The sequence below is a fragment of the Gopherus flavomarginatus genome, chromosome 18, assembly GCF_025201925.1.
Source record: "Gopherus flavomarginatus isolate rGopFla2 chromosome 18, rGopFla2.mat.asm, whole genome shotgun sequence".
NCBI classification, from domain to species: domain Eukaryota; kingdom Metazoa; phylum Chordata; order Testudines; family Testudinidae; genus Gopherus; species Gopherus flavomarginatus.
The window spans coordinates 5,641,098-5,668,467 of record NC_066634.1 but is presented as its reverse complement, the minus strand read 5'-3'; the positions used below and the strand labels follow the sequence as shown (position 1 = coordinate 5,668,467).

At 63.2% G+C, this 27,370-nt stretch overlaps 2 protein-coding genes across 5 annotated transcripts; both read left to right on the top strand.

The window, feature by feature from the left end:
- The first annotated feature begins 1,964 nt into the window (after nucleotides 1–1,964).
- Nucleotides 1,965–22,782, top strand: LOC127036504 (C-Jun-amino-terminal kinase-interacting protein 4-like). Of its 2 annotated transcripts, XM_050927443.1 has the most exons (27): nucleotides 1,965–3,235; nucleotides 3,581–3,701; nucleotides 4,731–4,801; nucleotides 5,194–5,267; nucleotides 5,570–5,645; nucleotides 6,037–6,160; nucleotides 6,419–6,500; nucleotides 7,078–7,178; nucleotides 8,195–8,246; nucleotides 9,055–9,207; nucleotides 11,035–11,086; nucleotides 11,459–11,589; nucleotides 11,749–11,802; nucleotides 11,928–12,062; nucleotides 12,672–12,801; nucleotides 12,962–13,045; nucleotides 13,778–13,828; nucleotides 14,340–14,496; nucleotides 15,247–15,412; nucleotides 16,657–16,737; nucleotides 17,583–17,650; nucleotides 17,725–17,873; nucleotides 18,817–18,988; nucleotides 20,021–20,131; nucleotides 20,391–20,537; nucleotides 20,790–20,906; nucleotides 21,413–22,782. In XM_050927443.1, exons 1-27 carry the CDS (start codon nucleotides 2,942–2,944, stop codon nucleotides 21,511–21,513), a joined length of 3,054 nt encoding a protein of 1,017 aa, XP_050783400.1. In that variant the 5' UTR covers nucleotides 1,965–2,941; the 3' UTR covers nucleotides 21,514–22,782. The 2 variants fall into 2 exon arrangements, with proteins under 2 accessions (XP_050783400.1, XP_050783401.1); XM_050927444.1 differs by lacking the exon at nucleotides 13,778–13,828.
- Nucleotides 22,783–24,173: 1,391 nt separating this feature from the next.
- On the top strand, nucleotides 24,174–27,100 carry ISOC2 (isochorismatase domain containing 2). Of its 3 annotated transcripts, none has more exons than XM_050927574.1 (6): nucleotides 24,174–24,349; nucleotides 25,141–25,393; nucleotides 25,658–25,870; nucleotides 26,138–26,208; nucleotides 26,506–26,623; nucleotides 26,935–27,100. In XM_050927574.1, exons 2-6 carry the CDS (start codon nucleotides 25,259–25,261, stop codon nucleotides 27,013–27,015), a joined length of 618 nt encoding a protein of 205 aa, XP_050783531.1. In that variant the 5' UTR covers nucleotides 24,174–24,349; nucleotides 25,141–25,258; the 3' UTR covers nucleotides 27,016–27,100. The 3 variants fall into 3 exon arrangements, with proteins under 3 accessions (XP_050783531.1, XP_050783532.1, XP_050783530.1); XM_050927575.1 differs by lacking the exon at nucleotides 25,141–25,393 and adding an exon at nucleotides 24,873–25,012 and having other exon boundaries at nucleotides 24,188–24,349; XM_050927573.1 differs by lacking the exons at nucleotides 24,174–24,349; nucleotides 25,141–25,393 and adding an exon at nucleotides 24,856–25,012.
- Nucleotides 27,101–27,370: the final 270 nt, after the last annotated feature.

The following is a 27,370-nucleotide window of genomic DNA, read 5'->3' as shown; positions in this document are numbered from 1 at the left end:
GTTCTCTCCCTGGCTCTGGGAGGGTGAACTAGTGGTTAGAGCAGGGCAGGGCTGGGAACCAGGACTCCAGGGTTCTCTCCCCAGCTCTGGGAGGGGAGGAGGGTCTAGCGGTTAGAGCAGGGGGCTGGGAGTATGGTTTGGACTGAGGGGCAGGGCTTAATTTGTAATGAAAGAGGTGCCAGGGCTCAGGCAATTTTTTGACTTTCATCACTGAAGCTGCCAGCACAGAGGTATCAGGGCACAAATTAAGCCCAACTGCAGGGCACCAGCCAAGCTGGGTGTGTGGTGAAACACAGCAAGATTCTCTTGTCAAGGAGAAATTTCCACATCATTCTTATGGCTGATCCCAGGTTCCCTGGGCAGACAAGTCTGTGTGACGTGTATTATATCAGCAGTTGAGCCGACAGAGATCGGGGCCATGTCAGGCCAGGCGCTGCCCAGACACAGAGTCGCCGAGATCAAGGCCCCATCGCACAGGGCGCTGCTCAGACACAAAGTTCCCCTAGGGGTATTTTACCCCCTACCATCCCAGATCCCACAGCTGGGCTGTATTTCCATATAACTACCCCCCTATCTCTGTATTTATGCCCTCGCTTTGGGTCACTCCCCCCCCTCAGTATTTATAAATCCATTGGACAACGCTGTTTTAAATTATTTAATTTATTATCTATGCCAAGATCAGGTTGTTTTGCTAATTATTATTACTTGGGTCACGTTCATTTTATTTATTGAGCCATAGATTTACTCCTTTTTCAAAAGGCTTTAAAAAGAAAAAGAACGTGGAAAAGAAATGCCGTTTTGAAATAAAAACCTAAACGGATGAACAAGGAATGCCAGTGTTTTCATTTGGGGGGGGGGTGCTTGGATCTTCATGGGAGGGGGCTGGTGGTGGGGCAGCCCCACACACAGATTCCTGTCCCCCAGCCCTAGGGACCTGTCCCCCAGGTCTATAGCCAGGCTAATGGGTCTTTGGACCTGGGGTCTGGTTCCAACCTGGTAAGTAGGGAGGGATCAGGTGTTGCCGGAGCCACGGGGGCTTCAGCCAGGGAAGGTTTGGGCTGGCCCGGAACAGACACAGGGATCCAGATGGGAAGTTCTGACCCACTGCAGAGCCAGGGGGCAGCTAGGAAATTCAGAGCTGGGCTGGAAAGTCTGCAGAACTGTAGGCGGGAGGATCGGATCCGGCTCTGAGCCTGGGAGGGGTCCACTGGGGTCCATTAGGAGTCAGGGAGAAAAACCACAACCCCACCTGCCCATCCTCCCAGAGCATCCCCACCTGCCCCCTGTCCATCCCCCAGAGTTCCCCCCATCTGCCCATCCCCCCAGAGCTCCTCCACCTGCTCCCTTCCCCCAGAGCCTCTCCACCTGCCCATCCCCCCAGAGTTCCCCCCCACCGGCCCCTGCCCATTCCCCCAGAGCTCCTCCACCTGCTCCCTTCCCCCAGAGCCTCCCCACCTGCCCCACCCATCCCCCCGGAGCTCCCCCAAATGCACCCTGCCCATCCCCCAGAGCTTCCTTCCTCCACATCCGCCCCACCTGCCCATCCCCCCCAGAGCCTCCCCATCTGCCCATCCCCCCCGGAGCTTTCCTCCCCCTACACCTGCCCATCCCCCCGGCCGACCTTCCAGCAACCCAGCCCAACTTCTCCCGGCCGCTCCACTTGTCCCAGCCGCAAGGTCATGTGATCCCCGCATCATATGATCCAAGGTTCATTTCCCCCCCCCACCTCCGAGCTAGTCCCCCCCTCATTGGCCTCCCGGGGCGCTTCCTGCAATCCCCATTGGCCACTCCGAACGCCCGTTGCCCTTTCAGCCCCGCCCCCTCACCCCCCAGCGTCGGCGGGGGCGGGTTTAGAACCCTGAGACCAGCTGGAGCCGGCTAGTTGGCAGCTCCCCCACGTGGGTCAGGGGGCGCCTGGACAGACCGACGGACAGAGCCCGGTGCTGGGGGGGCAGTGCCGCCAGGGGGGAGGGGCTTGGTGGGGGGGGGGCAGGAATCCTTGACCCTAAACCTTTCCCTGTGTTGGGATGCGACCCCCCCATCTGCTTTAGCCCCCGGGATTTGAGGGGAGGGGGGAGCTGCGGGCAGAGGAAAGTGTGGGGGGACCCCCTGTCTCTCAGGTCTACCTCCCCGGCTGGGATCTACCCCCCCACACCTCAGATTCACCCCCCATTTCCCGGGTAGGGGGGGATGACAAAAAGCTTTTCTCCCCTTCTGATCTCCGAGGTGGAAACTTCCGTGTTTTGGGGGTGAGGTTGCCACGTGGAGGAGTTCCTGAGTTTATAAAGTGGGGGTGTCCCTCCCCCCCTCGTCCAGTCCGGAGGGGGAGTTCAACATTGGGAATCGAAAGGGGAAGTGTGGGGAGCAGGAGGGAGGGGCTATGCCCCCCCATCACCCTCCCACTCAGAAATCCAGTTGGGACCCCCCCACACACACACCCTGACTCCCCCACCCCCAGACCTCTGAAAATCAGAGGAATTCTGCCCCCTATTGAGCCCCCTCAAACAGCCCTGGTGGGTGACTTTTATTCTCATGACTCCCGCAATCCGATTAACTGACCCTGATCCCCCGCCCTTGCTGCCCCGCATTTATTTTAAATCCTTGATTTTTTTAAACGTTGGCCCTCCAAAATAACCCAGTTTTGGGGGGGGTGAAAACTTTTTTAAAACTTCCCCCTGGATACTGCCTATTCCCCAGGACTTCCCCCTTGGGCACAATTCCAGTCCCCCCCCTTCCCCTGCCCCAGGACTCCCGTCACACCCCCAGGTGCCCCACCTCTGGCTTTGGCCCCCTTCTGGGGGCAGCAGGGGGGGCGTTAAGAACCTGGGAAACGGGGCATCAGAGCTAGAGGGGAGGTGCCTGGATCCCCTGATTGGGCTGCAAGGGGGCAAGCTGCCTTTGGAGGACAGGGAAAGGGGGCTCCAGGGGAGGGGAGCAGGGCATGGAGGAGGTTTTCGGGGAGGAAGGGGAGTCGGCCACCCCTGCGCTCGGTGAGGAGATGGTTTTGGGGCTGGCTGCAGGGCTCTATGGAGAGCTGGAACGGCTAGTGGGGGCCTACGGGCGGGGGGCAGTGGCCGGGCTGCTGCCCCAGCTGGTCTCAGTGCTGGAGGCTTTGGAGCAAGCCGGGGGGCAGATCCAGGAGCGGGATGAGGCGCTGGAGCTGCTGCGGGACGACCGGCTCGGGCTCCTGGGCCAGTACGAGCGGGAGCGGTCCGGGCGCAAGAGAGCTGAGGAGGTGAGGTCCCCCCTGAGCCGGACCCACAGCACCCAGACCATCCCCTGCCCAGTGTCCCCCAGTCCCAACCTGCAGCCCCCCATGTGGCGCCCCTCAACCCCGACCCGCAGCCCCCCTACCCCGTCTCCTGCACGTGCCCCCCAATCCTGACCCAGAGCCCCCTGTGTGCTTCCCCCAATCCCAACCCGCAGCCCCTCACCCCGTCCCCCGCACGGTGCCCCTCAGTCTCAACCCACAGCCCCCCAGCGCGGTGCCCCCCTGATCCAGACCCACAGCCCCCTGTGCCTGGGGTTGGGCCTGCTGCCCGAACTCCTGGGTTCGCTGCCAATGGCCTCTTCTCCGCAGCGCTACATGGAGCTGGAGGACGCGGTGGAGCAAGAGCGCAAGGGGCACAAGGCGGCGCTGAGCCGGCTGGACGGGCAGAGCCGGCGGCTGGAGGAGAAGGCCCGGAGCTACGCGGACCAATGTGAGCGCCAGAGAGCGGGCGGGAGGTGCTGGGGGGTGCCAGGACTGGGGGTCATCCAAGGGGCTGTGGGGTAAACAGTGGGGGGAGTCTGAGGAGAGGAAAAAAAAGGGTCCCCCCCCCGCCTCCACTAGTGTCGCAGCACTGTTAGGGCCCTACCAAATTCATGGTCCATTTTGGTTAATTTCACGGTCACAGGATTTTAAAAATCATAAATGTCATGAGTTCAGCTGTTTAAATCTGAAATACCACCCTGGTGTCATTGTAGGGCCCTGACCCAAAAGGGAGTTGGGAGGGGGGAGAGTCGCAAGGTGATTGTAGGGGGGTCACGGTATTGACACCCTGACTTCTGCGCTGCTGCTGGCGGGGTGCAGCCTTCAGAGCTGGGTGCCCGGCCAACAACCACGGCTCCCTGGTCACCAGCCGCGGCTCCCCAGCCGCCCCGCTCTGAAGGCAGCGCAGAAGTAACTGCAACCCCCCTATAGTAACCTTGTGACCCCCCCCCCCACAACTCCCTTTTGGGTAAGAGCCCCCAGTTTGAGAAATGCTGGTCTCCCCCGTGAAATCTGTATAATACAGGGTTAAAGCACACGAAAGACCAGATTTCACAGTGGGGAGACCAGATTTTGTGTTTTTCACGGGTGTGAACTTGGTAGGGCCCCAAGCATCGACCTGGAGACCCTACAATAACAAAGCAGGATCCCCGGAGACCCTACGATAACAAAGCAGCCTCAGTAACTGAGACCAGACGAGATCAAACAGCAGCAGGTTGGGCCCTGCCCACGCTCCTGGCGTAGCCCTGGCCTGGCCCAGGCGTCTCCCCGACGGGTTTTTCCGGCTCCCCTAGACCGGGGGGTGGGTGGGTGTGGGCTGTGTCGTGGGGGGGGGGAGGCCCTGCCCCCTCACTGGCCCCACCCACTTACTTTGAGAGGATTGGTGGCAGAATGGGGGCCGGCTGGGGCGGGCAGTGATGGGGTCTGGCTCCCTGCAGACTCAGGATGGGGGGGTTACTCGCTTCTTTCCCCCCGGCAGTGGCCAGCCTGGAGGAGCAGAAAGCCGCCTTGCTCAAGGAGCTGTCAGCCCTAGGCCAGACTCACAGCAAGGTGAGACTCCCCCTCATGGCCCCCGTAGCTACCCCCTGCTGTTCCCACCCACCCCCCGGCCACCCCCTGCTGGCCCCACCCCACAATCCCTGCAGCGGCCCCCTCCTGACCCCATCCCCCATGACCCCTACTGGCGCCACGCCCCATGGCCCACCCTTGGCTGCCCCCTAGCTCCCCCATGCTAGCCCTGCCCCCCATGGACCCCCATTGGCTGTGCCCTCCCCAGCTTCCCTACACCTGCCCCTTCCAGTCGCCCCTTTCACTGTCCCTCCTGGTGCCCCCTTGTGGCTGGAAGACGCCCTGCGGGACTGGGTCACGTTAGGGTCTCTGGGGTGGGGGCCGAGCGTGTTGTCCACGAGGGGCACTAGCCCCCCCCACCTTCTCGTTGGCAGATGGTTCAGCGCTACAAGGAGCTGAAGGCCCTGACGGTGCCACCCCCTGCCCCACCGACCCCCTGGCCTAGCGGGTATGAGCCACGGGGGGGGGCACTGTGTGTGTGTGGGGGCTCAGCAGGGGGTCACAGAGAGCCAGGAGGGGTCTGGGGGGAGTGCCCTGCTGGGAAAGCAGGGAGCGTCATGTGATGGGGAGCAGGGGAGGGGACTTGGGGGGCACTGGGAAGCTGGGGAAGCTTGGTGGAGGGTACCAGGCTGTGTGGGAAGCTCGGAGGGGCACCTGGGAGGGGGGCAGCTCGACCCACAGGGAGGGGGCTCGGGCAGGGAGTAGAGGGGCACCATGACGAATGTCTGACCTTTGACTCCCCCCACCCAGTGTGGCGTCAGCCCCCCACTGGCCTCCCCTGTTTCTCCCCAGCACCTCGGACCCCGGCTGCTCCGAGCCCTCCAAGGTGGGTCCCCCGCATTTGTGCAGTGAGTTTGCTGAGGGCGAGATGGGCCGCTGGGCTGACCCCTCTACCCCCCCAAGGGGGTGTCTATGGGGCAGGGGAGCTTGGAGGTATTCAGAGAAGGGGGCTATGGGGGAGATTCCCCTGGGGGGTACATTTGTGGGGGCAGGATAGGTTGCCCTGGATTAGGGGGTTCCCCTGGGGAGTACATTGGCAGAGGGGGGCGGGGCTCCCTCATTGTTCATGGGGGGCTGATGGCTTGGTACCTTTCACCGACGGGTGACCTGGCTCCAGGCAGGCGGAGGGGGGCACCCCAATATCCAGTGGGTCAAAGTCCCTGTTCCCTGACTCGGGCCGCCCCTCACCCCATCTGTGTCTGTTTTGGGGGGCGCAGGGCTCTGCAGAGGCTCCGGACCCAGCCCCAATGGAGGGGACCCCCGAACCCCAGCAGGATGGGGAGGGGCCCACCAGGAACAGCCACCCGCTGGCTCAGGAGCTGCCCCTGCCCGCCAGAGACGGTATGAAGCGTGTGGATGTGGGACAAGGGGCCTCTCCCCTCTAGGGGGTGCTGGCTCCCATCCAGCCCCAGGCGGGGACTGGCTGGCTCAGTGGGGCGGGAAATGGGGCCCTGAGGGGGACTCGCTGGCTCGGGAGTAAGGGCGAGGAATGGAGCCTTTCCCCTCTAGGAGGCATGGGGAGGGGGGCTGGCTGTCTCGAGGGGTCAGGGTAGCTGGCAGATTGGGGAGCCAGCGGTTTCAACTCGTGTCTGTTTCTAGGCTCCCCGCAGAGGTGCCAGGAGTTGGCTGAGATCTTGAGCTCCACCCCGGAGCTGGACCCCACTCCAGATCTGCCAGCCAGGTAAGGAGGCTGCTGTGCCCTGGGGGGGCGGGGAGGGGCCTGAAACTGCCCCCCCATCCCTGTTTCTCTGTGAGCCCGACACCGGGGGAGCCCCCGATTCCCAGAACATCCTGTACACCCGCAATGACACCCCCGTTCCAGCCGCGACCCCTTTCCAGTGCCAGCCACTGCCCCATGGCTCCCGTCTGGTGCCCGTCTGTCCCTCTCCTGCCCCACCCCCAGCGCAGGAGGCGGCTGGATTGGGCTCGCGGGGCACCGAGCCATGGGGCTGCGGTGTAGAGGGGGAAGGTCCAGCCTGCGGCAGGTCTGGAGGGTTTGTGAGTTGAGATCTGGCATGAGCAGCGTCTGATTCCAGGCTTGGCGTGGCCGGCTCTTACAGCCCATAGCCAGCCCCCCAGCCCCAGCGCGGACGTACCTCCCAGCCGGGCAGGTAAACCGAGGCACAGGCTGTGGGAAATATCCTCCCCTTGCCATGTTCTGGTTCTCATCCGTCCAGCCCCCAGCGCACTGTCTCCACTGCGGGGGAGGATCTGAGGGGGGGGTCCAAGCTCTGACTGGGGGTGTCTCTGCCCCGCAGCCCCCCAACCCCACAACGCAACATGGAGTCGCTGTTCGCCGAGGTGTCGGGCCTGAGCCTCGAGCTGCTGGGGGATGTGGACGAGGGGGCTGATCTGCAGGGTAAGCTTAACACCTCCCTGTCTGAGCCAGCCCCGGGCCTGGTGCCCACCCCGCCCCCACACCACTGGTCTCTCTCACCTGCTTCCTGCCCAGCTGGGCATAAGGTCCTGCCCCACCCCTGAGTACTGCCCCCCAACCCCCAGGCTGGGATCTGCCCCCCCCACATGCCCCCCAGCCCCAGGCCGTGGGCCCCACCGTGTGGCAGGGCAAAAGGAGGCGATGGGCCCTGGGGCCTGGGGGTTTGGGCTGGTCAAACCTGCTGGCCCACATTGACTCCCCCTATATCACGGAGTCCCTGGTCGATGCTCTGGAACCGCTCCCTACGAAGCCAGGCAGGACTCTGGTGAAGTCTCCTCTCCCTTGGAGCAGACTGTCTCCAGGGCAAGAAGCTCACACGGCATCACCTCCTGGGTCTGACCTTGGAGCATTCAGCATCCTCTGCCCCTCCGTGCGCTTCCCACAGCGAGCCTGCCCCAGCGGGGTCCTAGAGCAGCCACAGGGTCCTGCACCCCCACTTCGCAGTCAGACGTGACTCTCAGCCAGCCAGTAAAACAGAGGTTTATTTGATGACAGGAACAGGGTCTAAACCAGAGCTTGTAGGTACAGAGAACAGGACCCCTCATCCGGGTCCATTCTGGGGGTCAGTGAGCCAGACCCCCACGTCTGCACTTCACTCCTTGTCCCCAGCCAACCCCAAACTGAAACTCTCCAGCCCCGTCTCCTCTGGGCTTTGTCCCTTTCCCGGGCCAGGAGGTCACCTGATCTCTTTGTTCTCCAACACCTTCAGTTGGCATCTTTGCAGAGGAGGGACCCAGGTCATTAGTTGCCAGGAGACAGAGTGTCGGCCAGTTTCTGTCCAGCCAGCATCACATCTGCCCTCTAGGGCTCTGCAACAATCACACTCCCTTCGCCCATCACCTAGATACTTAAGAACGACATAGGGGAAACTGAGGCACCCACACAGTATTCAAAGAAAACATTATGAACATTTCCGCTTCGTCACACCCTGTCTGCAGGTGATGCTGTGCAGACCCTGATGATGGAGAATGCAGAGCTCCGGGATACCAGGTAAGGGTCCCCCCGAACCCAGGGCCGGCTCCAGGCACCAGCATTCCAAGCAGGTGCTTGGGGCGACAATCTGCAAGGGGCGGCAGTCCCTGTGTTTCAGCCCCCAAGCAGCGTGCCGAATTGCCGCGGCGGACGGTGGGGGCAGTCCGTGTACCGTTAGGGTGGCACGTGCATTTCCGTGGCAGTGGCAATTCGTCAGCAGCTTCTGTCTTCAGCCAGAAGACAGAAGCTTTCCCCGCCGCGGACAGCTGAACATAGAAGCCGCGGCCGAGAAAACGCGCGTGCCGCCCTATCGGCACCAGGACTCCCCCCGCTGTCGGCCGCTGCAATTTGGCGCACTGCTGGGGGCGCCGAAAACAGGAGAGCCGGCCCTGCCCGAACCACAGCACCCCGGCCCTGTTAGAGTCCCCTCCGCCCTGCGCCTACCATGGGGGGATCCAGAGGAAAGCCCCATCCCTGGAGATCTGAGTGGAGACCCAGCAAACTTGATTCGCGGGCGAGGGGAAAGTCTCCGTGCCCCATTCTCCACCTGCCCTGAGCCAGCCAGTACCTGCCCTGGGGCCGCATGGGAGCCAGCGCCCCCTGGAGGGGAATGGCCATGTGACCCATTCCCTGCCCTGCTGAGCCAGCCAGTCCCTGCCCTGGGCTGGATGGAGCCGGCACCCCCTAGACGGGAAAGTCCCCATGTCCCATTCCCCACCCCCCTGAGCCAACCAGTCCCCGCCCTGGGGTTAGACAGGAGCTGGTGCCCCCTAGAGGGGAAAGAGAGCGGACAGTGCTGGGCAGATTTCACTGTCGCCCCCCGCAGGCTGGTGCTGGACACTGCGCGCCGCCACCTCATTGCCCGGGTGGAGGAGCTGATGGGTGAGCGGGAGTCACTGCGGGAGGAGCGGAACGGGGCCACTGAGGCCCTGAGCTGCTGCCAGGGGCGTCTGCGTGAGACCGAGCAGGATCTGAGCAGGTGAGACTGGGGCAGGGGCAGAGGGGTGGGGGGACACATGCACCCTGGGGTGCCCCCTGGCTGGCTCTCTCCGTGCCATGCCAAGCAGGCGACCCCGCCTGGCTCCGAGATCACCCAGCCACCGGCGCGCGGAGACACACCCAGCGAAGCCACTCACGAGCCACATACAGAGTCCGCCCGGCCGTGCAGCCCAGAAACGTCCCATCTCCCGCTGCTCGGTGCCAGCTCATCCATCTGTTCACCTCTTTGTCCAAGGAAAGCACCCTTGCGCCAGCCGGGGTGAGCCGAACCGATTCCCCCGGCACTGCTGACAAACTCCCCGCGGAGGATAAAACCCTAAAACAAGCTTATGTACTGCAAGCGGCTGGATCGGAGGGGGTACGAGTGGGGGGCGCCGGGCTGAGAGTCGGGTGTGTAACAGATAAGAGATAAAACCGCAGTCGAAATGTTACCAGGCCGTGCAAGAGTTGGGTCAAATGGCTTTTCTGGCCCGAGCAGTTCTCGGTTTTCCGTGCCCAGGCTGAACCCCCCTTGCCCCCCCCTTGTTGCCTTCAGGGCAGGTGGGGCAGGAGAGAGGCCCTGGGCTGATGTCACGGACCCCAGGCCAGGGGGAGTTGATTGTTTTTTAGTCAAGGTGCCAAATTTCTTGGTCAAAATCCAGACCCCGGAGAAAATAATAAAACCATAATAATTATCGTTATCATGGGTGGGGCGTGAACCCCCATTTGGGGAGGCTAGTCCCTAGCCCCACCCCTTCTGCCCGAGGCCCTGCCCCTGTCCCTTCTGCCCTCCCTCGCCCACCGGAGCCCTGAGCCCCCCCCGGCTCCACCAGCAGAACCGTCCCGAGTACTGGCCTGGTCACCCCAGCTCCCCTGAGCCCTGGGCCGCTGGCCTCCCCGGTCCAGCCTGAGCTAGGGTGACCAGATGTCCTGATTTTATAGGGACAGTCCTGGAAAGCGAGGGCGGGGCCTCGGGACAGAGTGGGCGGGGCCTCAGGGCAGAGTGGGCGAGGTCACAGCCTGGCTTAGGGGAGGCGTGGCCTCCTCTGGCCTATTACGCCCGCTGCCCACGGTCATTATAGAAAGTAAAGCAAAAGCTTTTGGGGTCGGCGCTAAGGCGTCTGGGGGTCCGGATTTGCCCTGCAGCCTCTTGGCTGCCCCGCCCGTCCCCGTGGGCGCGGGAGGTCCTGGTGCAGACTATGATGCGATGGGACGGGGGCCGGGAGGAGAGCGGATCATGGGCCATCAGCGTGTGGCTGGCCAGATCTGTCCTTTGTCGCCAGCGAACCAGGTCTGGGCGTCTTCAAGACTCCCGACGTAATTCAGTGACACACGCAGCGAGCTGCTGAATATGCGGGTGCAGGGTGACATTGTGAGGTACAGGGTGTCACAGGGGCCCCCCCAAGGACTCTGCCTTCCTACATAGCCCCCTGTGCCCCGGAGTCTGCAGGCGTAGGACCCCCAACCCAACCTGGATTGAGGCCCCCTCTTGTCCGAGCCCCCCAACATCCAGCTAGGGGGGCTACACACCAGGGTCTGACCCCTCCTAACCCAGGACGGGGGGGGGTCTGAGCCCCATTAGAGGGAGTGATGGATGTGGGTGGGTTTTGGAGACCACATTAGGAGCACCTCAGATCTTGTCCCATTGGCCAAAGCCGGTTCAGGGGCTCTAAAATAATCTTAACCCTCCCCCCAACCCAGGATATGACAATATCGGCCCTGGGCTCCCCACCCCCCAGCTCTGCCAGTGCCCCTTGCTCCCGACCTGCAGCCCCGGGCTCCCCTCTCTCAGCTCTGTCAGCAGAATTGTTCTTTTCCCTCATTTTAGGATTCAGCAGGAGCTGGAGGAAATCAAGAAGCAAAACAGTGACGATGCTGAGGTACCAGATGGAGGGGAGTGGGGCCTAGTGGTTAGAGGGGAGAGGAGGGAACCAGGACTCCTGGGTTCTCTCCCCGGCTCTGGGAGGGAAGTGGGGTCTAGTGGTTAGAGGGGAGAGCTGGGAACCAGGACTCCTGGGTTCTCTCCCCAGCTCTGGGAGGGGAGTGGGGTCTAGTGGTTAGAGGGGAGAGCTGGGAACCAGGACTCCTGGGTTCTCTCCCCAGCTCTGGGAGGGGAGTGGGGTCTAGTGGTTAGAGGGGAGAGCTGGGAACCAGGACTCCTGGGTTCTCTCCCCAGCTCTGGGAGGGTAGCTGCGGGTGGGGGTCTGGGGGTTATCAGTGACTCCCTCATCCCGTCCCCTCTCCTGCGGCAGGTGGAGGCCCAGACCTCGCAGCGGAAGCGGTTCACGCGGGCGGAGATGGCGCGGGTGCTGACCGAGCGCAACCTTTACAAGGAGCGGCTGATGGAGCTGCAGGAGGCCGTGAGACGCACGGAGATGCTCCGGTGAGAGACGCTGACAGACGGGCCCTCTGCTGGGGTGGGGCTGGGGCTGGGTATATGGGGGATCCTTATTTAAACTCCTGTGTAAGCCCCTCATGTCAGGCTGGGGGGGGGGCAGTGTCCCCCCAGCCCCTGACACATGACTTTGTTTCCTCCCTTCAGAGCATCTCGGGAGGTCCAGGCGGCTCAGATGAAGAAATCGTCCTTCTGGAAATTGTACGTCCACGATGACTCCCGCCAGCCAGCCCCCCCTCCCCCGAAACATTGCCCCCCGCTGGGAGAGGCCGGGTGGGGGCCGCATTCTTCGTGGGGTCTCTGAGCTGCTTGTTTTCTCTGCGCAGCTTCGACCGGCTCTTCAGCGCCAGCGACTCCCCTGAGCGGGTCCCGGCGTCGCCCCCAGTGTCTGAGCACCGGGGCAATGGGGGTAGGGCACCCCCTGCTGTGAGGTACCTGCCCCGCCCTGCCTCCCCCACAGAGTGAGTATGGATGGATGGCCCTGAACGCCGGACGGGGGGAGGGGGACGGAGGGCAGCGCCCCCTAGTGCCAAGCTGGGGAGATGGGGATGGGCAGGGGGATGCGCGGTGCCCCATAGCACCGGGCGGGGGAGATGGGGCCGGGATGCGGGGAGGGTGGCGGAGGGCAGTGCCCCCTAGCGCCAGGCTGGGGAGATGGGGCCGGGATGCGGGGAGGGTGGCGGAGGGCAGTGCCCCCTAGCGCCAGGCTGGGGAGATGGGGCCGGGATGGGGGGAGGGTGGCAGAGGGCAGTGCCCCCTAGCGCCAGGCTGGGGAGATGGGGCCGGGATAGGGGGAGGGTGGCGGAGGGCAGTGCCCCCTAGCGCCAAGCTGGGGAGATGGGGCCGGGATGGGGGGAGGGTGGCGGAGGGCAGTGCCCCCTAGCGCCAGGCGGGGGAGATGGGGCTAGGATGGAGGGAGGGGGAGCGTAGGGCAGCACTCCCCAGCGCCAGGTGGGGGAGATGGGGACAGAGGGTGGCACCCCCTAGCGCCAAGCGAGGGAGATGGGGCCGGGATGGGGGGGTGGAGGGTGGTGCTGCCCCCTAGTGTCTGTGTGTGTCTCTGTCCCCAGCACGCGGGAGCCCCCCAATCTCTCCCCCCAGCAGCAGAAGCGGGACCTTTACCGCCGGATCCGCTCCCACATCTGGAAGCAGCACGGCCGCGCCCCGGTTCACGGATGGAGCCCCCCGGCCATCCCCCAGGTAATTGCTCCCCAGGGCACCAGGAGCAGGAGGGGCGGGGGTGGAGGGGGGGCAGTGATTGGGACGCACCGTCCCTTTAAGTCCCCAAGGCTGGGTCGGGATGAGGTTGGGGGGGTCCCCGCCTGCCCCCACGGCGGTGCCCAGGTGTCTCTCGTTGCAGGTTCGGGCGGAGCAGGCTGAGGGCCAGGATCTGCCCATGCTGGCACAGCTGCGGCTGCTGGACCAGAAAGATCCCAGCACCAAGGTGAGGTGAGAGGGCAGGGGGGGCTGGGTGGCGGGTGTGGTGGGGGGCTCAGAGGGGGGTGCTGGGCTGCAGGGAGCGGGGTGGGGGGCTCAGCAGAGGGTGCTGGGCTGCAGGGAGTGCAACGGGGGCTTGGGGGGCGCAGGGCCGCAGGGAGCGGGGCGGGGGGCTCAGCGGGGGCCGCTGGGCTGCGGGGAGTGGGTGGGGATTCGGCAGGGAGTGGAGCGGGATCTCGGCGGGGGGAGCTGGGCTGCGGGGAGTGGGGCGGGGGCTCGGCAGGGGGTGCTGGGCTGTGGGCAGTGGGGCGGGGTCTCGGCGGGAGGTGCTGGGCTGCGGGCAGTGGGGCGGGGTCTCGGCGGGGGGTGCTGGGCTGCGGGGAGTGGGGCGGGCTCTCGGCGGGGGGTGCTGGGCTGCGGGCAGTGGGGCGGGGTCTCGGCAGGGGGTGCTGGGCTGCGGGGAGTGGGGCGGGGTCTCGGCGGGGGTTGCTCTCCCCTGGCCGTCAGGGCTGATCCTGTTGCACCAAGCCGGTACTAGGGGCTTCTACAGGTATCGAAACACCAGAATAACCGTCCCCCGCACCCCACCCCAGAGGTGGCTGCATTTCAGCACTGGGCGAGTGGTCCCTGTATAACCAGCCCCTGCACCCCACCCCAGAGGGGCTGTGTCTCAGCGTTTGGGGGGGCCAGCAGGGGGCTGGGCCCAGCGTCTCATCCCCCCTCTCTCCCTCCCTCCCAGCTGTGGTGTGCTGTCGGGATGGGGGTGCCTAGGACGGACGGCGGCGACTCGGTTAGTATCAGAAGCGCGACCTCTCCCATCTCTGCCGCGGCCCCTTCCCTGCCCCCCGTGTGGGAGAGACCCCACGTCTCCCTGGTTGGGACGGTGGCATGTGGGGCACTTGCCCCCTCCATGGCAACCCTGTTTGGTGACTCTCCCTGCCCCTCTGCTTTGGGATGGTCTCCCCCCACAAGTAGAGGAGACTCCCTGAACCCCCACTGTTCTCTGAGGGTGGAGCAGGGATGGGGGGCCTATTTTAGGGGGCACCCTGGCACCCTTTTTCTCAATCTAGGCAGCCCCCAAACTTTTGGGGAGACCTTGCCCCTCAAGTTAATGCCATACTTTGGGGACCCTCAGTGGGGCTGATCAGGCCTTGGGGAGCCCCTGCCAATCAGTGTTAAACCCCACCCCCTGGAGGGAGGGGACGGTGCGGGTAGGGGGGTGTCTCCCTCCCAATGGGTGCCTGGCTTTTGGGTTCCTCAGCCAGCCTCGTGGGGTGTGAGCGTCTGTGTGTCTCCCGCAGGGGCCGCCCTGGCCTGCCCCCCCCAGCCTGCTGTGGGTCTGCTCTGGGACACACTCGGCCAGCGAGGTCACGGTGATGGACGCTGCCCGCGCCAACCTTGTCCTGGCACAGTTTGTGCTGCCCAACGCCCATGTGCTGTGTGCCGCCTGGCTGCCTGGTGAGTGTGGGGCACAGGGCTGCGCAGGGGTGGGGTTCAGCTGTATGGACTGCTATGGGTGGAGGGGGCTGTATGGACCAGGGCAGATGGAGAGGGCTGTATGGAACGGGATTGGGGCTGTATGGACTGGGGTGGATGGAGGGGGCTGTATGGACCAGGATGGGAGCTGTATGGACGGGTGGATGGAGGGGGCTGTATGGACTGGGGCAGGTGGAGGGTGGTGTTTGGACCGGGGTGGGGACTGTATGGACTGGGGTGGATGGAGGGGGCTGTATGGACTGGGGTAGATGGAGGGTGCTGTGTGGACTGGGGCAAGGACTGTATGGACTGGGGCAGATGGAGGGTGGTGTATGGACTGGGGTGGATGGAGAGGCTGTATGGACCGGGTGGGGACTGTACGGACCAGGATGGGAGCTGTATGGACGGGTGGATGGAGGGGGCTATATGGACTGGGGCAGATGGAGGGGGCTGTATGGACCGGGGTGGGGATTGTATGGACTGGGGTGGATGGAGGGGGCTGTATGTTCCAGGATGGGAGCTGTATGGACAGGTGGATGGAGGGGACTGTATGGACTGGGGTGGATGGAGAGGGCTGTATGGACCAGGATGGGGGCTGTATGGACTGGGATGGATGGAGGGGGCTGTACGGCCTGGGAGAAGGATGCTCTGCGGCACCCCAGAGGCTGTGTGGACCATACAGGCTATATACGGCCCTAGCCTCCATCTCACGGACCGGGTTATCCCTGCCAGGTCACCGGCCACCCAGTGCCGAGAGCACAAAGCTGGAACCCGAGATCCTGGAAGACCCCTTGGCCCCTGACCCCCTAGAGCCAGAGGAGGAGGCGGGGACCCCGGACACGGACAGTGATGCCATTGGCACCATGGACACTGTCTGGCTGGGCACCCAGGAGGGCAGGTACGGAGACACCCCTGTATAACCAGCCCCCGCACCCCATCCCAGAGGTGGTCACATCCCAGCACTGGGTCCCTGTATAACCAGTCCCCGCACCCTACCCAAGAGGACTGCATCCCAGCACCAGGTCCCTGTATAACCAGCCCCCGCACCCCACCCCAGAGGTGGTCGCATGCCAGCACCGGGTCCCTGTATAACCAGCCCCCGCACCCTACCCAAGAGGGGCTGCATCTCAGCACCAGGTCCCTGTATAACCAGCCCTTGCACCCTACCCCACAGGTGGCCGCATCCCAGCGCCGGGTTCCTGTATAACCAGCCCCCGCATCCCACCCCCAAGGTGGCTGCATCTCAGCGCCGGGTCCCTGTATAACCAGCCTCCGTGCCCCACCCCAGAGGGGCTGCATCTCAGCACCGGGTCCCTGTATAACCAGCCCCCACACCCCACCCCAGAGGGGCCGCATCTCAGCGCCGGGTCCCTGTATAACCAGCCCCTGCATCCCACCCCGAGGTGGCTGCATCCCAGCGCCGAGTCCCTGTATAACCAGCCCCCGTCCCCCACCCCTGAGGTGGCTGCATCTTAGCGCCAGGTCCCTGTATAACCAGTTCCCGCACCCAACCCCCGAGGTGGCCGCATCTCAGCACCGGGTCCCTGTATGACCAGCCCCTGCACCCCACCCCAGAGGGGCCGCATCCCAGCACCGGGTCCCTGTATAACCAGCCCCCATCCCCCACCCCCGAGGGGCTGCATCTCAGCACCAGGTCCCTGTATAACCAGCCCTTGCACCCTACCCCAGAGGTGGCCGCATCCCAGCGCCGGGTTCCTGTATAACCAGCCCCCGCACCCCACCCCCAAGGTGGCCGCATCTCAGCGCCGGGTCCCTGTATAATCAGCCCCCACACCCCACCCCAGAGGGGCCGCATCTCAGCGCCGGGTCCCTGTATAATCAGCCCCTGCATCCCACCCCCGAGGTGGCTGCATCCCAGCGCCAAGTCCCTGTATAACCAGCCCCCGTCCCCCACCCCTGAGGTGGCCACATCTTAGCGCCAGGTCCCTGTATAACCAGTTCCCGCACCCCACCCCCGAGGTGGCCGCATCTCAGCACCGGGTCCCTGTATAATCAGCCCCCGCACGCCACCCCAGAGGGGCCGCATCCCAGCACCGGGTCCCTGTATAACCAGCTCCCGCACCCCACCCCCGAGGGGGCTGCATCTCAGCGCTGTCCCAAGCTGTCATGCTCTTCCCCCAGCATTTCCATCTACTCGGCCGTTTCTGACTGGCGCCGGTGCCTGCGAACGGTGCAGCTGCAGGACGCCGTGCACAGCGTGGTGTGAGTGTGGGGCCGGGCGTTGGGGGGGACAATGGGGGTGTCAGCCAATCATTCTTGTATTGGCAGCATCGCGGCCGGGTCGGTGGCCAGGTAGGCGGTGACATCCTGTGTTTGGCCAGCTGCCATTGGGAGAGAGACCCGCTCCAGAGCTTTCCTAAGTAGGGTTGCCCAGTTGGGTTGGCCGTAGTCCTCGAGGTTTCATCCCGTGACACAATCTTGAATTCAACATTCGTGTGAAATTCCTGGAGACTCCAGGACGATCCCTGAGCGTTGGTCAAGAGACGTGGGTCCGACACGAGCGAGTGCCTCCCCCAGCCCATCCGTCGTGGTTGAGAAATGTCCAGCTTGATCACCGGTCGCGACCTGGCTTGTCAGCGTCAGGCGTGAAACTCGCCCGGAAATGGCCTCAAAGCGGACACTCGTTAGTTCCTCAGCCGCGTTAGCTGGACTTGGCCTCCAGAATCCTGCCGGTGGTTTAAGAGCCAGGTGTGGCCGCAATCAGCCGCCACGTTTGTCTCTGTGCCTGTGGGGCCAGTCCTTAAGTCTGTCGGGGCCCAGTGCGGAGGGGCTGCCGCCACGGCCTATCAGGAGCCCTCCCATGCGGCCCAGGTTCCCGTTGGGCCGGGGCGACCGGCCCCATGTCAGGCCGGCATTGATCCGTGACCACTCACAATTGCTGTGAGCCAGGCTGTCGGGCGATCGCAGGCACTGTGGCCTTGGGTTAGGGGCTTTGACCGAACTTTGGGCCTCCCCAGGGCATGCTGGGACATGGCCCTTGGCGTAAGTGGCCTGGCCGCCCACTCTGATTGAGTGTGTGTGTGTGTGTCTCTCTCTCTCTCTCGTAGCCACGCCCAGGGCCGCGCAGTGACTGCGCTGGGGAATGGGACCATTGCTGTCTTCCACCGGGACGCCGGTAAATACCAGACCCCCGACCCCCAGCTCCCCGCAGCCCCCTGCCCCACTCACTCGTCCCCCTTCGTCCTGCAGCCGGCCGATGGGACCTGCAGCACCCCCGGCTGCTGGACCTGGGGCGTCCCCGCCAGTCCATCCGCTGCGCCCTGGCCGTGGGGAGCCAGGTCTGGGTCGGCTACCGCAACCGGGTCTATGTGATGGAGCCGCGCAGCGCCAGGGTCCAGGTGAGACAGTGGGGGTGGGGGAGCCAGGGATCAGTGAAGGTACAGGAGGATCCACTGGGGGAGGGGACCGGGGGGAAGGTGGGGCAGTAGATGGCGGGGGCGGGGCAGTCAAGGTGCAGGGGGTGGGTGGAGCCAAGTCGAGGAGCAGGAGGTCCGGGGGCCACTCAAAAGGGAGTGAGGGATCGTGGGGAATGTGAAATCCAGAGGTGATTTCATGGGTCCCACTTAGAAATGGTGGATCACCTGGGATCCACTTGAGTGGGGGTGGGGCACGCTGGCAGGATCAACGCTGTGATGACAATAGATCTATATGGAGATCTCATGGGACCCATTTGGGAGGGGCTGGGATCAACTTGAGTGATATCAGTACATCTCATGGGTCTATGGGATCTTGGGGGAATTGACACGCGATGGAAGTAGATCTCATGGGATCCAATCATGGGGTTGGGGAACCATGGGTCCTGTGGGATCGATTCAGGTGTCACTGGTAGATCTTATGGCATCCACGCAGGTGGGGTGGGGTACTCTGGCAGGATCATGTGAGATCGACTCTTGTGATAGTAATAGATATATATGATGACCTCATGAGATTCACTTAGGGGAGATTAGGGTATCCATGGGATCAGATGGGGTCAACCTAGGTGGTATCAGTAGACCTTGTGAGATCGACTCAGGTGGGGTTCAGGGAGCCATGAGATCGTGTGGGACAAACTCAGGTGAGGTTTGGTGGATCTGATAGGATCCCCTTGGATGAGGTTGGGGGGGTCATCTCAGGTGATCTCATAGGTCCACTCGTGCCATGGGGGTTCCAATGGGATCTTGGGAGATCGACTGGATCGACTAGGTTGGGGACGGATTTGGAGCACCCTCGTGGGACCGATTCAGGGGAGAGAGGGATCTGCCAGCCCTGCCTCCAGCCCTTTGCTCTGCTTTCCCTCCCCAGCGGTACTTTGAGGTGACCGGGCGCCCTGAGAGCCAGGTGAGGCACATGGCGTTGGCGGGCGATGGAGTCTGGGTCTCGGTGCGGCTGGACCCCACCCTGCGCCTCTTCCATGCAGCCACTGGCCAGCCCCTGCAGGAGATCGACCTGACACCCTTTGTCCACAGCATGTTTGGTGAGCAGGGGATGGGCTGGCTCAGGGGGGTGGGGAATGGGGCACGGGGCCTGTCCCCTCTAGGGGGTGCCAGCTCCCACCTGGCCCCAGGGCAGGGACTGGCTGGCTCAGGGGGGTGGGGAATGGGGCATGGGGCCTTTCCCCTCTAGGGGGCTGTCAGGGTTCCCTCCCCACTCTGAACTCTGGGGTACAGATGTGAGGACCCGCATGAAAGACCCCCTAAGCTTATCTCTGTCAGCTTAGGTTAAAAACTTCCCCAAGGCACAAATCCTTTCCTTGTCCTTGGACGGTATCGCTGCCACCACCAAGTGAGTTAGACAAAGATTCAGGAAAAGGACCACTTGGAGTTCCTGTTTCCCCCAAATATCCCCCCAAGCCCCTTCACCCCCTTTCCTGGGGAGGCTTGAGAGCAAACAAGGTGAGCACAGCCCAGCCCCTTGGGTGTTTAGGACACTAAAAACTAATCAAGTTCTTAAAAGCAGAACTTTATTATAAAGAAAAAGTAAAAGAAGCACCTCTGTAAAATCAGGTAATTTTACAGGGTAATCAGATTCAAAACACAGAGGATTCCCCTCTAGGCAAAACTTTAAAGTTACAAAAAACAAAACAAACAAACAAACAGGGATAAACCTCCCTCTTAGCTCAGGGAAAATTCACAAGCTAAAACAAAAGATAACCTAATGCATTTCCTTGCTATTACTTAGAATTTGTAATTTTAGCTGCTTAGTTCAGGTCTGGCTTTAGGAGATGTATTTTCCCTGCCCTGGTCCCTCGCTGTCCTGGAGAGAACAACAAAGAGACAAAACGAAAACCTTCCCCAGCAGATTTGGAAGTATCTTCTCCCCTTATTGGTCCTTTTGGTCTGGTACCAACCAGGTTATTTGAGCTTCTTAACCCTTTACAGGTAAAGGAGGGATTTTATGCTACTCTTAGATGTATGTTCATGACAGGGGCGCCGGCTCCCATCCAACCCCAGGGCAGGGACTGGCTGGCTCAGGGTGGGGTCTCATCACCCCTCATCTTTCTCTCCAGGCCCAAACACTCTGGGTTTCTCCCTGCACGTCTCGGCCCTGGGCTGCTTCTCCCAGCGGCTGTGGATCGGCACGGCCAGTGGCACTGTCTTGACCGTGCCCTTCGCTCCTGGTGAGTTGGGGTGCTGGGGGGGGAGCAAGGGGGTCCCCTTGGCATGGGTCAGATCCCACAGCCAGCTAAGCCCTGCTGGTGTGAAGGGGGGAGAGGTGTGCGGATGTGTGTTTCTCTGGGATCCCATGGGCAGGGGGCCAGCATCCTGCCCAACTGAGGGCGGGGGGCATAGGGTCCCCAGCTAGCCTGCTGGGGGCAGGGTCTCTGCAGGCCACACCCCCAAATCTCTGCCTCTCCCCATCTCTCCTGCCTTCTTCAGAGTTCTCAGGGCGCTCAGAGGCCCCCCCGGCCACGGGGACCCAGCTGGGCCCATCGCCCACCAGCACCCCCTACTGTGCGATGGAGAGTGCCCAGGCTTCCTACCACGGGCACCGTGATGCCGTCCGGTTCTTCGTCTGTGTCCCAGGTACCCACCAGGATGCCTGGGTTCTGTCCCCAGCTCTGGGAGGGGAGTGGGGTCTAGTGGTTAGAGCAGGGTGGGCTTGGGGCCAGGACTCCTGGGTTCTCTCTCTGGCTCTGGGAGGAGAGTGGGTCTAGTGGAGGTGGGGGGGGGGGGCTGGGAGCCAGGACTCCTGGGTTCTCTCCTCGCTCAGCTGCAGCCTGGGAGTGCACCCTTGAGGAGGGTGCTGGGTTAATAGCCTGTCTTCCTCCACCCCAGGCTGCCTTAACCCTTCACTGGCTGGGAGCAATGAGAGCCGTGAGGAGGGAGCTGGGCAGAAGCAGCCCACGGCTTTGGTGCTGAGCGGAGGAGAGGGGTATATCAACCTCCGGATCGGTACGTGCCTTGTGGGGGGTGGGAAACGGCGCTTCTGCGAGGGTCTCCAGATACCCAGCCCCCGCCTCACCCCACCCCAGAGGGGCTGCATCCCAGTGCTGGGTGAGGGGTCCCTGTATAACCAGCCCCCAACTCACCCCAGAGGTGACTACTTCCCAGTGCCGGGCAAGGGGTCCCCAGATAACCAGCTCCTGCTCCACCCCAGAGGGGCTGCATCCCAGTGCTGGGTGAGGGGTCCTGTATAACTAGCCCCCACCCCACCCCAAAGGTGGCCGCATCCCAGCACCCCACCCCAGGGGAGAGGCTGCATCCCACCGTCAGGTCAGGGGTCTCCATATAAACAGCCCCCACGCTCCACCCCAGAGGTGGCTGCATCCCAGCGCCGGGAGAGGGGTCCCCGTATACCCAGCCCCCACTCCAAACCCCAGAGGTGGTCACGCTCTGCACTGGTTGTGGGGCGCCCCTGAGGCTGCTGTGACTTTTTCTCTCTCTCTTTCCGTTCGCAGGGGACGACACAGACGATCAATTTGGGGACCTCTTGGTGCCCAATCCCCGTCTGCGCCGCTCGGAGCGCAGCCACCTCATTGTGTGGCAGGTCCAGGCCTGAGGCCAGGGTGATGGGTGCAGACGCTGGGTCCGGCCTGCCCTATGAGTCACCATGTCCACCCCATCACACCCAGATACCAGCTCCGGTCCTGGGGGGGTAGATCCTTCCAGCTCCTGATGGTGAGGGTGTGTGTGTGTTGGGGGGTGAGTTAACCCCCTGCTGCCTAGGGTGAGGATGAGGCCACGACCCAAGTTCCTGGTGTTCTCAGTGGCGGGGGGAGAGAAATTGGTCTGTCTCCCTACAGCCCCTCTCCCCATTCATCTACTGGATTTTCCCCATTTCCCTGTGCAGCTGCTGCCCCGCCCACAGTTCACGGCTAGTCTGAGACCCGCTCTGACAGCTGCCCCTCCAGTTCCCTGCCCCCCACCTCACCAGAACCCCTGGCCCTGCCCCCTTGCCCAACCCCCTCCCCACCTTGCCCTGCACCCTGCCAGACCAGCCCCTCCTGACTGCCCCCCCCCATGCCTTTATCCCCCCATCACAACTCTATCTGTCCCACCTCCTGGCCCTCCCTCATAGCAGGGGGGGCCCCACCTCCAAGCCTGGCTACCGTAGCACCTCTGTGCCTTTAAAAGGGGGCGGGGCCACTGTCACACTCAGGAGTATAGATGGCAGCTGCCTTCAGGAATATTGTTTACAAGCTCCGCCCTCCCTTTCAGGACCCTTCCGCTTCTCAGGGCCCCTCCCCTCTGGCTGTACTGACTCCGCCCTCCCTGGCATCACCCGCATCTCAGAGCCCGTCCCTCTTTTGTCCTTTTACATGCAAAGCAGATGGGGCAGGGTAGAGTCCCAGGGCCCTTGGGTTCTGTCTCTGGCTCTGCTAGGTCCTCCCCCTGCTCTGTGCCTCGGTTTCCCTTCTGTACACGGGGCATTGGATCCCCAGGCCCTTGAGGCTTTAGGGCTTGGAGTCTGGCCCTGAAACTGCCCAATGAAATCCATTCTGATCTTAAGCGTTGGGGTGGGGGGTCTCCCTGTACCCCCCCCGCACCAGGGCCACATGGGGGGCAGGCTATGGGAGCTTCCTCCCTGCCCTCCTTGCACTAAGTTCCCCCACACAGCGCCTCACTGGGGTTATGTCAGCTGCCCCCACCCCTCAGGGCTTCTATGCCACATGAGGGGCGCAGGCATGGGGTGCCCTATTGCTGCTACACGCTCAGGGTTGGGCTCTGTCCCGTCTGTCTGTATGTCTGAGCCACGGTGCCCCCGGCAGCATCTGGGAATCTTTCTATGGGACAATTTCTAATAAAGCTTTATTTTTCTGGGCTAAAATGTCATTGGGGTGGTATGCAGCCGGGGGGTTGGGGGGCTCCCATCTGGCCCAAGGGCAGGGGTCTGCCTGGCTCAGGGATTAGGGAATGGGGCACAGGAGGTGGGGATGGCACTAGCTCCCATCCAGCCCTGGACGGTGGGGGGATGGGAGGGACTGGCTGGCTCAGCGGGGTGGGGAACAGGGCACAGAGCTTTTCCCTGCCAATCTGGCCTTAGGGTGGGGGGAGCTCCCTGGTGCGGAAAGTGGTGGGAGTGGTAGGCTGAGAGGGGGATAGGCGAGGGGCCCCCAGTGCTGACACAATCACTGGTTCTTCCCCAGCTCCCCACAAAGGGGGTCCCTGTGTGCTGAGCCATGGGGTGGGGCAGGGGGTGGTTCGACCAAATGCTTTTCCGAGCACAAAAGGCCGCTGGGTTGGGTTCTGACACCTTCCTTGCCTAGAGTGACCATTTTTCTGGGCCAGGGTCACCGCTTCACACCTCCTTCTCATACCAAAATCATGCCTGGGTGGGGGAGCCCCAAGAACTGGTTCTGCCCCCTCTGCTGAGCTTTTGGGATTTTTGCCTGAGAAGAAGGTCCAAAATCTCCCATTCTTCACCCCTAAGCTTTGCTCCTCGTCTCTTTCACAGATGGGGAAACTGAGGTGCAGGGAGGGGGTTCACCGGCAGGCCAATGCACAGCTGGGAATAAGTCCCGGGTCTCCTGGCTGGTGATTTACCCACTAGGCACCACTGCCTAGCTTTTCCCAACACCCCCATACCCCTCAGCCCAGCTCCAGGGGTACCTTCCCTCCAGCTATTGTGCTTCCGGGCTGCCAAATTGATCCCCTGCCCCCCAATCCCTCTGGGGCTCTCAAACCTGGTTCAGGCAGCTTATTGGGTGTGTGGGACCGCGCAGGGACCCCAGCACGCTGGGATCTGTGCCCAGCTCTGCCCCCAGCCTGCCTCAGTTTCCCCAGCTGCACTTGATCATAGGGGGCTTGGGCATGGGGGTCCCAGCGCCCGTGCGCCCGCGGTCCCACAGCCAGGGATAGTCACGTAGGGGCTCTAGGGGCGGCCGCCCAGAAGTTCGGTTTTGGACGGGCTCCCCCGACCCACACCTTCAGAGGCCACCTCCTACGTCACCCACTCCCTGATTGGGTGGGGCGTGGTCTTTGGAACGTTGTGTCCGCCCTCTTTCCTCTCTTCGCTCCGTGATTGGGTGGGAGCTCACGGGGGTGTGGTCTTTGAAGCCTGCAGCAGGGCGCGTCTTATTTTTACGTCATTCCCTCCTTCTCCTTTCTGATTGGGGGGGAAAGGGAAGGGGCGAGGTCTTTGGAACGTTTTGTCAGACCATCATCTCTCTTACCTTTCTTGATTGGATGGGGAGGCTGTGGGGGGCGTGGACTTCGGAACGTTCCGTTAAGCCAGCCAGGGGCAGCTCTCAGCGTGCTACCATTGGCTGGGAGCCGGCGGCGGGAGAGGTAGTGGGGGCGAGGCCAACCATGCTTGGGCGTCTCTGATTGGTCGAGGGCGGGTTTAGCTAATTAGGGGCCCTGGGAAGCAGGGGTGTTCTAGGGGAGGCGTAGAGGTGAGTGGGGCAGAGGGTGCTGGGGATAAAGGGGGCGGGGGAGTCAGGCAGCTGGCGAGCAGAGCTGCCCAGGGATCCACCCACCCACTCACCCACCCAGCGGGGCATGGGCTGGTCAGGGGACCCCGGGGCACAGGGCAGCCAGGCGCGCCCCACGGGCTGGGGGGGCTCAGGCTGCCCCCCCCCCCGCGTTTCACCGGGGCACAAGCAATTCTCTTACTGACACAGCAGCCCGCACTGCCTGGGCCTGGCCCCAGAACCGCAGGAGCTGCTGAGCCCAGAGATCAGAGTCCCGGGGGGGCGGGGAATGGGACGTGGGGCCGAGACTCATCCGGCCCCAGGGCAGGGACTGGCTGGCTCAGGGGGGCGGGTAATGGGGTGTGGGGCCTTTCCCCTCTAGGGGGCGCCAGCTCCCCTCCAGCCACAGGGCAGGGACTGGCTGGCACAGGGGGATGGGGCACAGGGCCTTTCCCGTTCAGGGGGCATTAGCTCCCCATCTGGTCCTATCTTCTTCTAGCTGCAGGGGCAGAGATGGCGCTGGCCCGGCTCGGGAAGGTGGTTCCCAAAACCAGCATCCTCTTCCTGTGCGACATGCAGGAGAAGTTCCGGCCCACCATAGCCCACTTCCCCCAGATTGTGGCCGTGGCAGCTCGCATGTTGCAGGTGAAATGCCCTGGGGCAGTGCTAGGGGTGCTGGGCTTTGAGGGGGTTCAGAAGTGGGTGCGGGGCCCTGGCAGTCAGGGCTGGCCCCAGTACACAACTAAGGGATGCTGTCCCATTGTTTTATGCAGCTGTCAAAAAGTTGCCACATCCCACCCCAGGGATGGCTGCATCTCAGCACCGGGTGAGGGGTCCCTGTATAACCAGCCCTTGGAAATGTGATGTCCAGGAGGCTCAAGGAGACAGCTGATGTCCCCAGGGGTGGGGGCAGGTTGCGCTTTCCGAGTGTCTGCTGAAAACAGGACAGAAAGGGTCAGGACTATTAGGCAGCTGCAGTTGCAGACGCTGGCCACTGGATGGCGGCCTAACCGTGGAGGATTGATGGTAATTCGCACCCTGTGAAATACTTTCTATTATTTATAACAGTTAGGGGAGGGTTGGTGGGAATTCCATGTTGTTTCATTTTGTCCTGCCCCAGTCAGGACCTGCCCCTGGGGGTGGGTCTAGGAGGTGTTGGTACCTGTCCCATGGAGCTTATCTCTAACCACTGGACCGGACTCCCCTCCCAGAGCCAGGGAGTGAACCCAGGAACCCTGGCTTTCAGCCCTTCCCCCACTCTAACCAGCCCCCCACCCCTGCACTCCCCAGGTGGCGCAGCTGCTGGAGATCCCGGTGGTGGTGACAGAGCAGTACCCCCAGGGGCTGGGCCCTACGGTGCCTGAGCTGGGGGCCGAGGGGCTGAGGAAGTTCCCCAAGACCTGCTTCAGCATGCTGGTCCCGGAGGTGGAGCAGGAGTTGGGGGCACTGCCCCACCTGCACTCTGTGCTCCTGTGCGGCATTGAGGCCCAAGCCTGCATCATGGTACGCGGGGGGGGGGGGGCGGGGGGGCGGCTGGAAGGGGAGCCAGGAGTCTGGGTCAGTGCCCTCAAGGAAGGGAGCTACCCTCTAGGGATGGGACCCAGAAGTCCGGGTCAGTGCCTCGTAGGGAGGTACAAGGCTGGCTGGGCCGTGGCTGTGATCGGGGAGGGGAGGGCAGGACTGGGCTGGCTGGGCCAAGGCTGTGATGGGGAGGGGAGGGGGGGTCCAGGCTGACCGGGCCAGGGCTCTGACCCATCTCCCTCTCCCCAGAGCACAGCGCTCGATGCCCTGGAGCGGGGACTGGATGTTCACGTGGTGGCTGATGCGTGCTCCTCCAGAAGGTCAGGCTGGGAAGCTGGGATGAGGGAAGACAGGGGTCCTGGCTGGGACAGGAACTGGGGGTGTGGGGAGGTGTTCCCAGTAGATGGGGGGAGGGGGGGTCTGGGCTGGGGTGGGCTGAAATAAGAAGCCTGGGTTGGGAGGGTTCCTAGCAGACAGGACTGGGGGGGAGTTGGGAGGGACCTTGGCTTGGAGGGGTTCCCAACAGGTGAGGGGGTAGTGTGGCTGGGGGGGGGCACTGGAGGGCAAGGGTATCCCTGCCCCGCACTCATGGCCGCCCTGATGTGTCTCTTCCCCAGCCAAGTGGACCGGCTGGTGGCCCTGTCCCGTCTGCGGCAGAGCGGTGCCTTCATCACCACCAGCGAGGGGCTGATCCTGCAGCTGGTCAGAGACGCTGCCCACCCTTGCTTCCGACAGGTACCCCTCCTGCCAACCTGCCCCCCCCCCAGCTAGTCCCTGCCCTGGGGCTGGATGGGAGCCAGTGCCCCCTACAGGGGAAAGGCCCCATGCCCCATTCCCTGTCCCCCTGAGCCAGCCAGTCCCTGCCCTAGGGCCAGGTGGGAGCCAGTGCCCCCTAGAGGGGACAGGCCCTGTGCCCCATTCCCTGCCCCCTTGAGCCAGCCAGTCCCTGCCCCATGGCCGGATGGGAACCGGCAGCCCCAGAGCCAAGGTGGTGCATGGGGCCGGTTCATCAGTCTGATATCTCATGCTCTGTTCTATCCTTCCAGATCCAGAAGGTCATTAAGGATCCGGCTCCGGACAGTGGCCTCGTCTCCCTGTTCCCGGGACAGAGCTCTGGCTTCAGCTAACCCTGCGGCTCCCAGACCCCCACCCCCCCCGGCCCCCAGCACTTGGGGGCAGGGCAGGGCTGGAATAAACCCTTCAGTACAGTGATCAGCTGTCACTGCGTGTGTGTGAAGTGCTGCCCCCTGCTGGTGTGTGTGTGTGGAGGGGGGTGTCAGTTGTGCTGCCCCCTGCTGGCGTGTGTGTGCTTTTGCCTGTCCATCTCTCTGCTGTCGAGCGACCCTCGAAGCCTCGTGCCCCCCAGCAACCCGCGGCCCCCAGTCCCAACACGCTTCTGTTCCCAGACAGTGTCTCCCTCCCCCCACTACCCTCACCCAATCAGCCCCCGGTTCCCACCCCTCTGACCCCCCCCCACGTTCC

Bases quoted from the DNA above. Each gene is read 5' to 3' on its own strand.
- LOC127036504 (XM_050927443.1), top strand. From the start codon at position 2,942: ATGGAGGAGGTTTTCGGGGAGGAAGGGGAGTCGGCCACCCCTGCGCTC. The intron at 17,651-17,724 runs GTAAATACCAGA...TTCGTCCTGCAG, and splicing joins TGTCTTCCACCGGGACGCCG to CCGGCCGATGGGACCTGCAG. The intron at 18,989-20,020 runs GTGAGCAGGGGA...CTTTCTCTCCAG, and splicing joins CTTTGTCCACAGCATGTTTG to GCCCAAACACTCTGGGTTTC.
- ISOC2 (XM_050927574.1), top strand. From the start codon at position 25,259: ATGTCCCCAGGGGTGGGGGCAGGTTGCGCTTTCCGAGTGTCTGCTGAA. The intron at 25,871-26,137 runs GTACGCGGGGGG...CCCTCTCCCCAG, and splicing joins AGGCCCAAGCCTGCATCATG to AGCACAGCGCTCGATGCCCT. The intron at 26,209-26,505 runs GTCAGGCTGGGA...TCTCTTCCCCAG, and splicing joins GATGCGTGCTCCTCCAGAAG to CCAAGTGGACCGGCTGGTGG.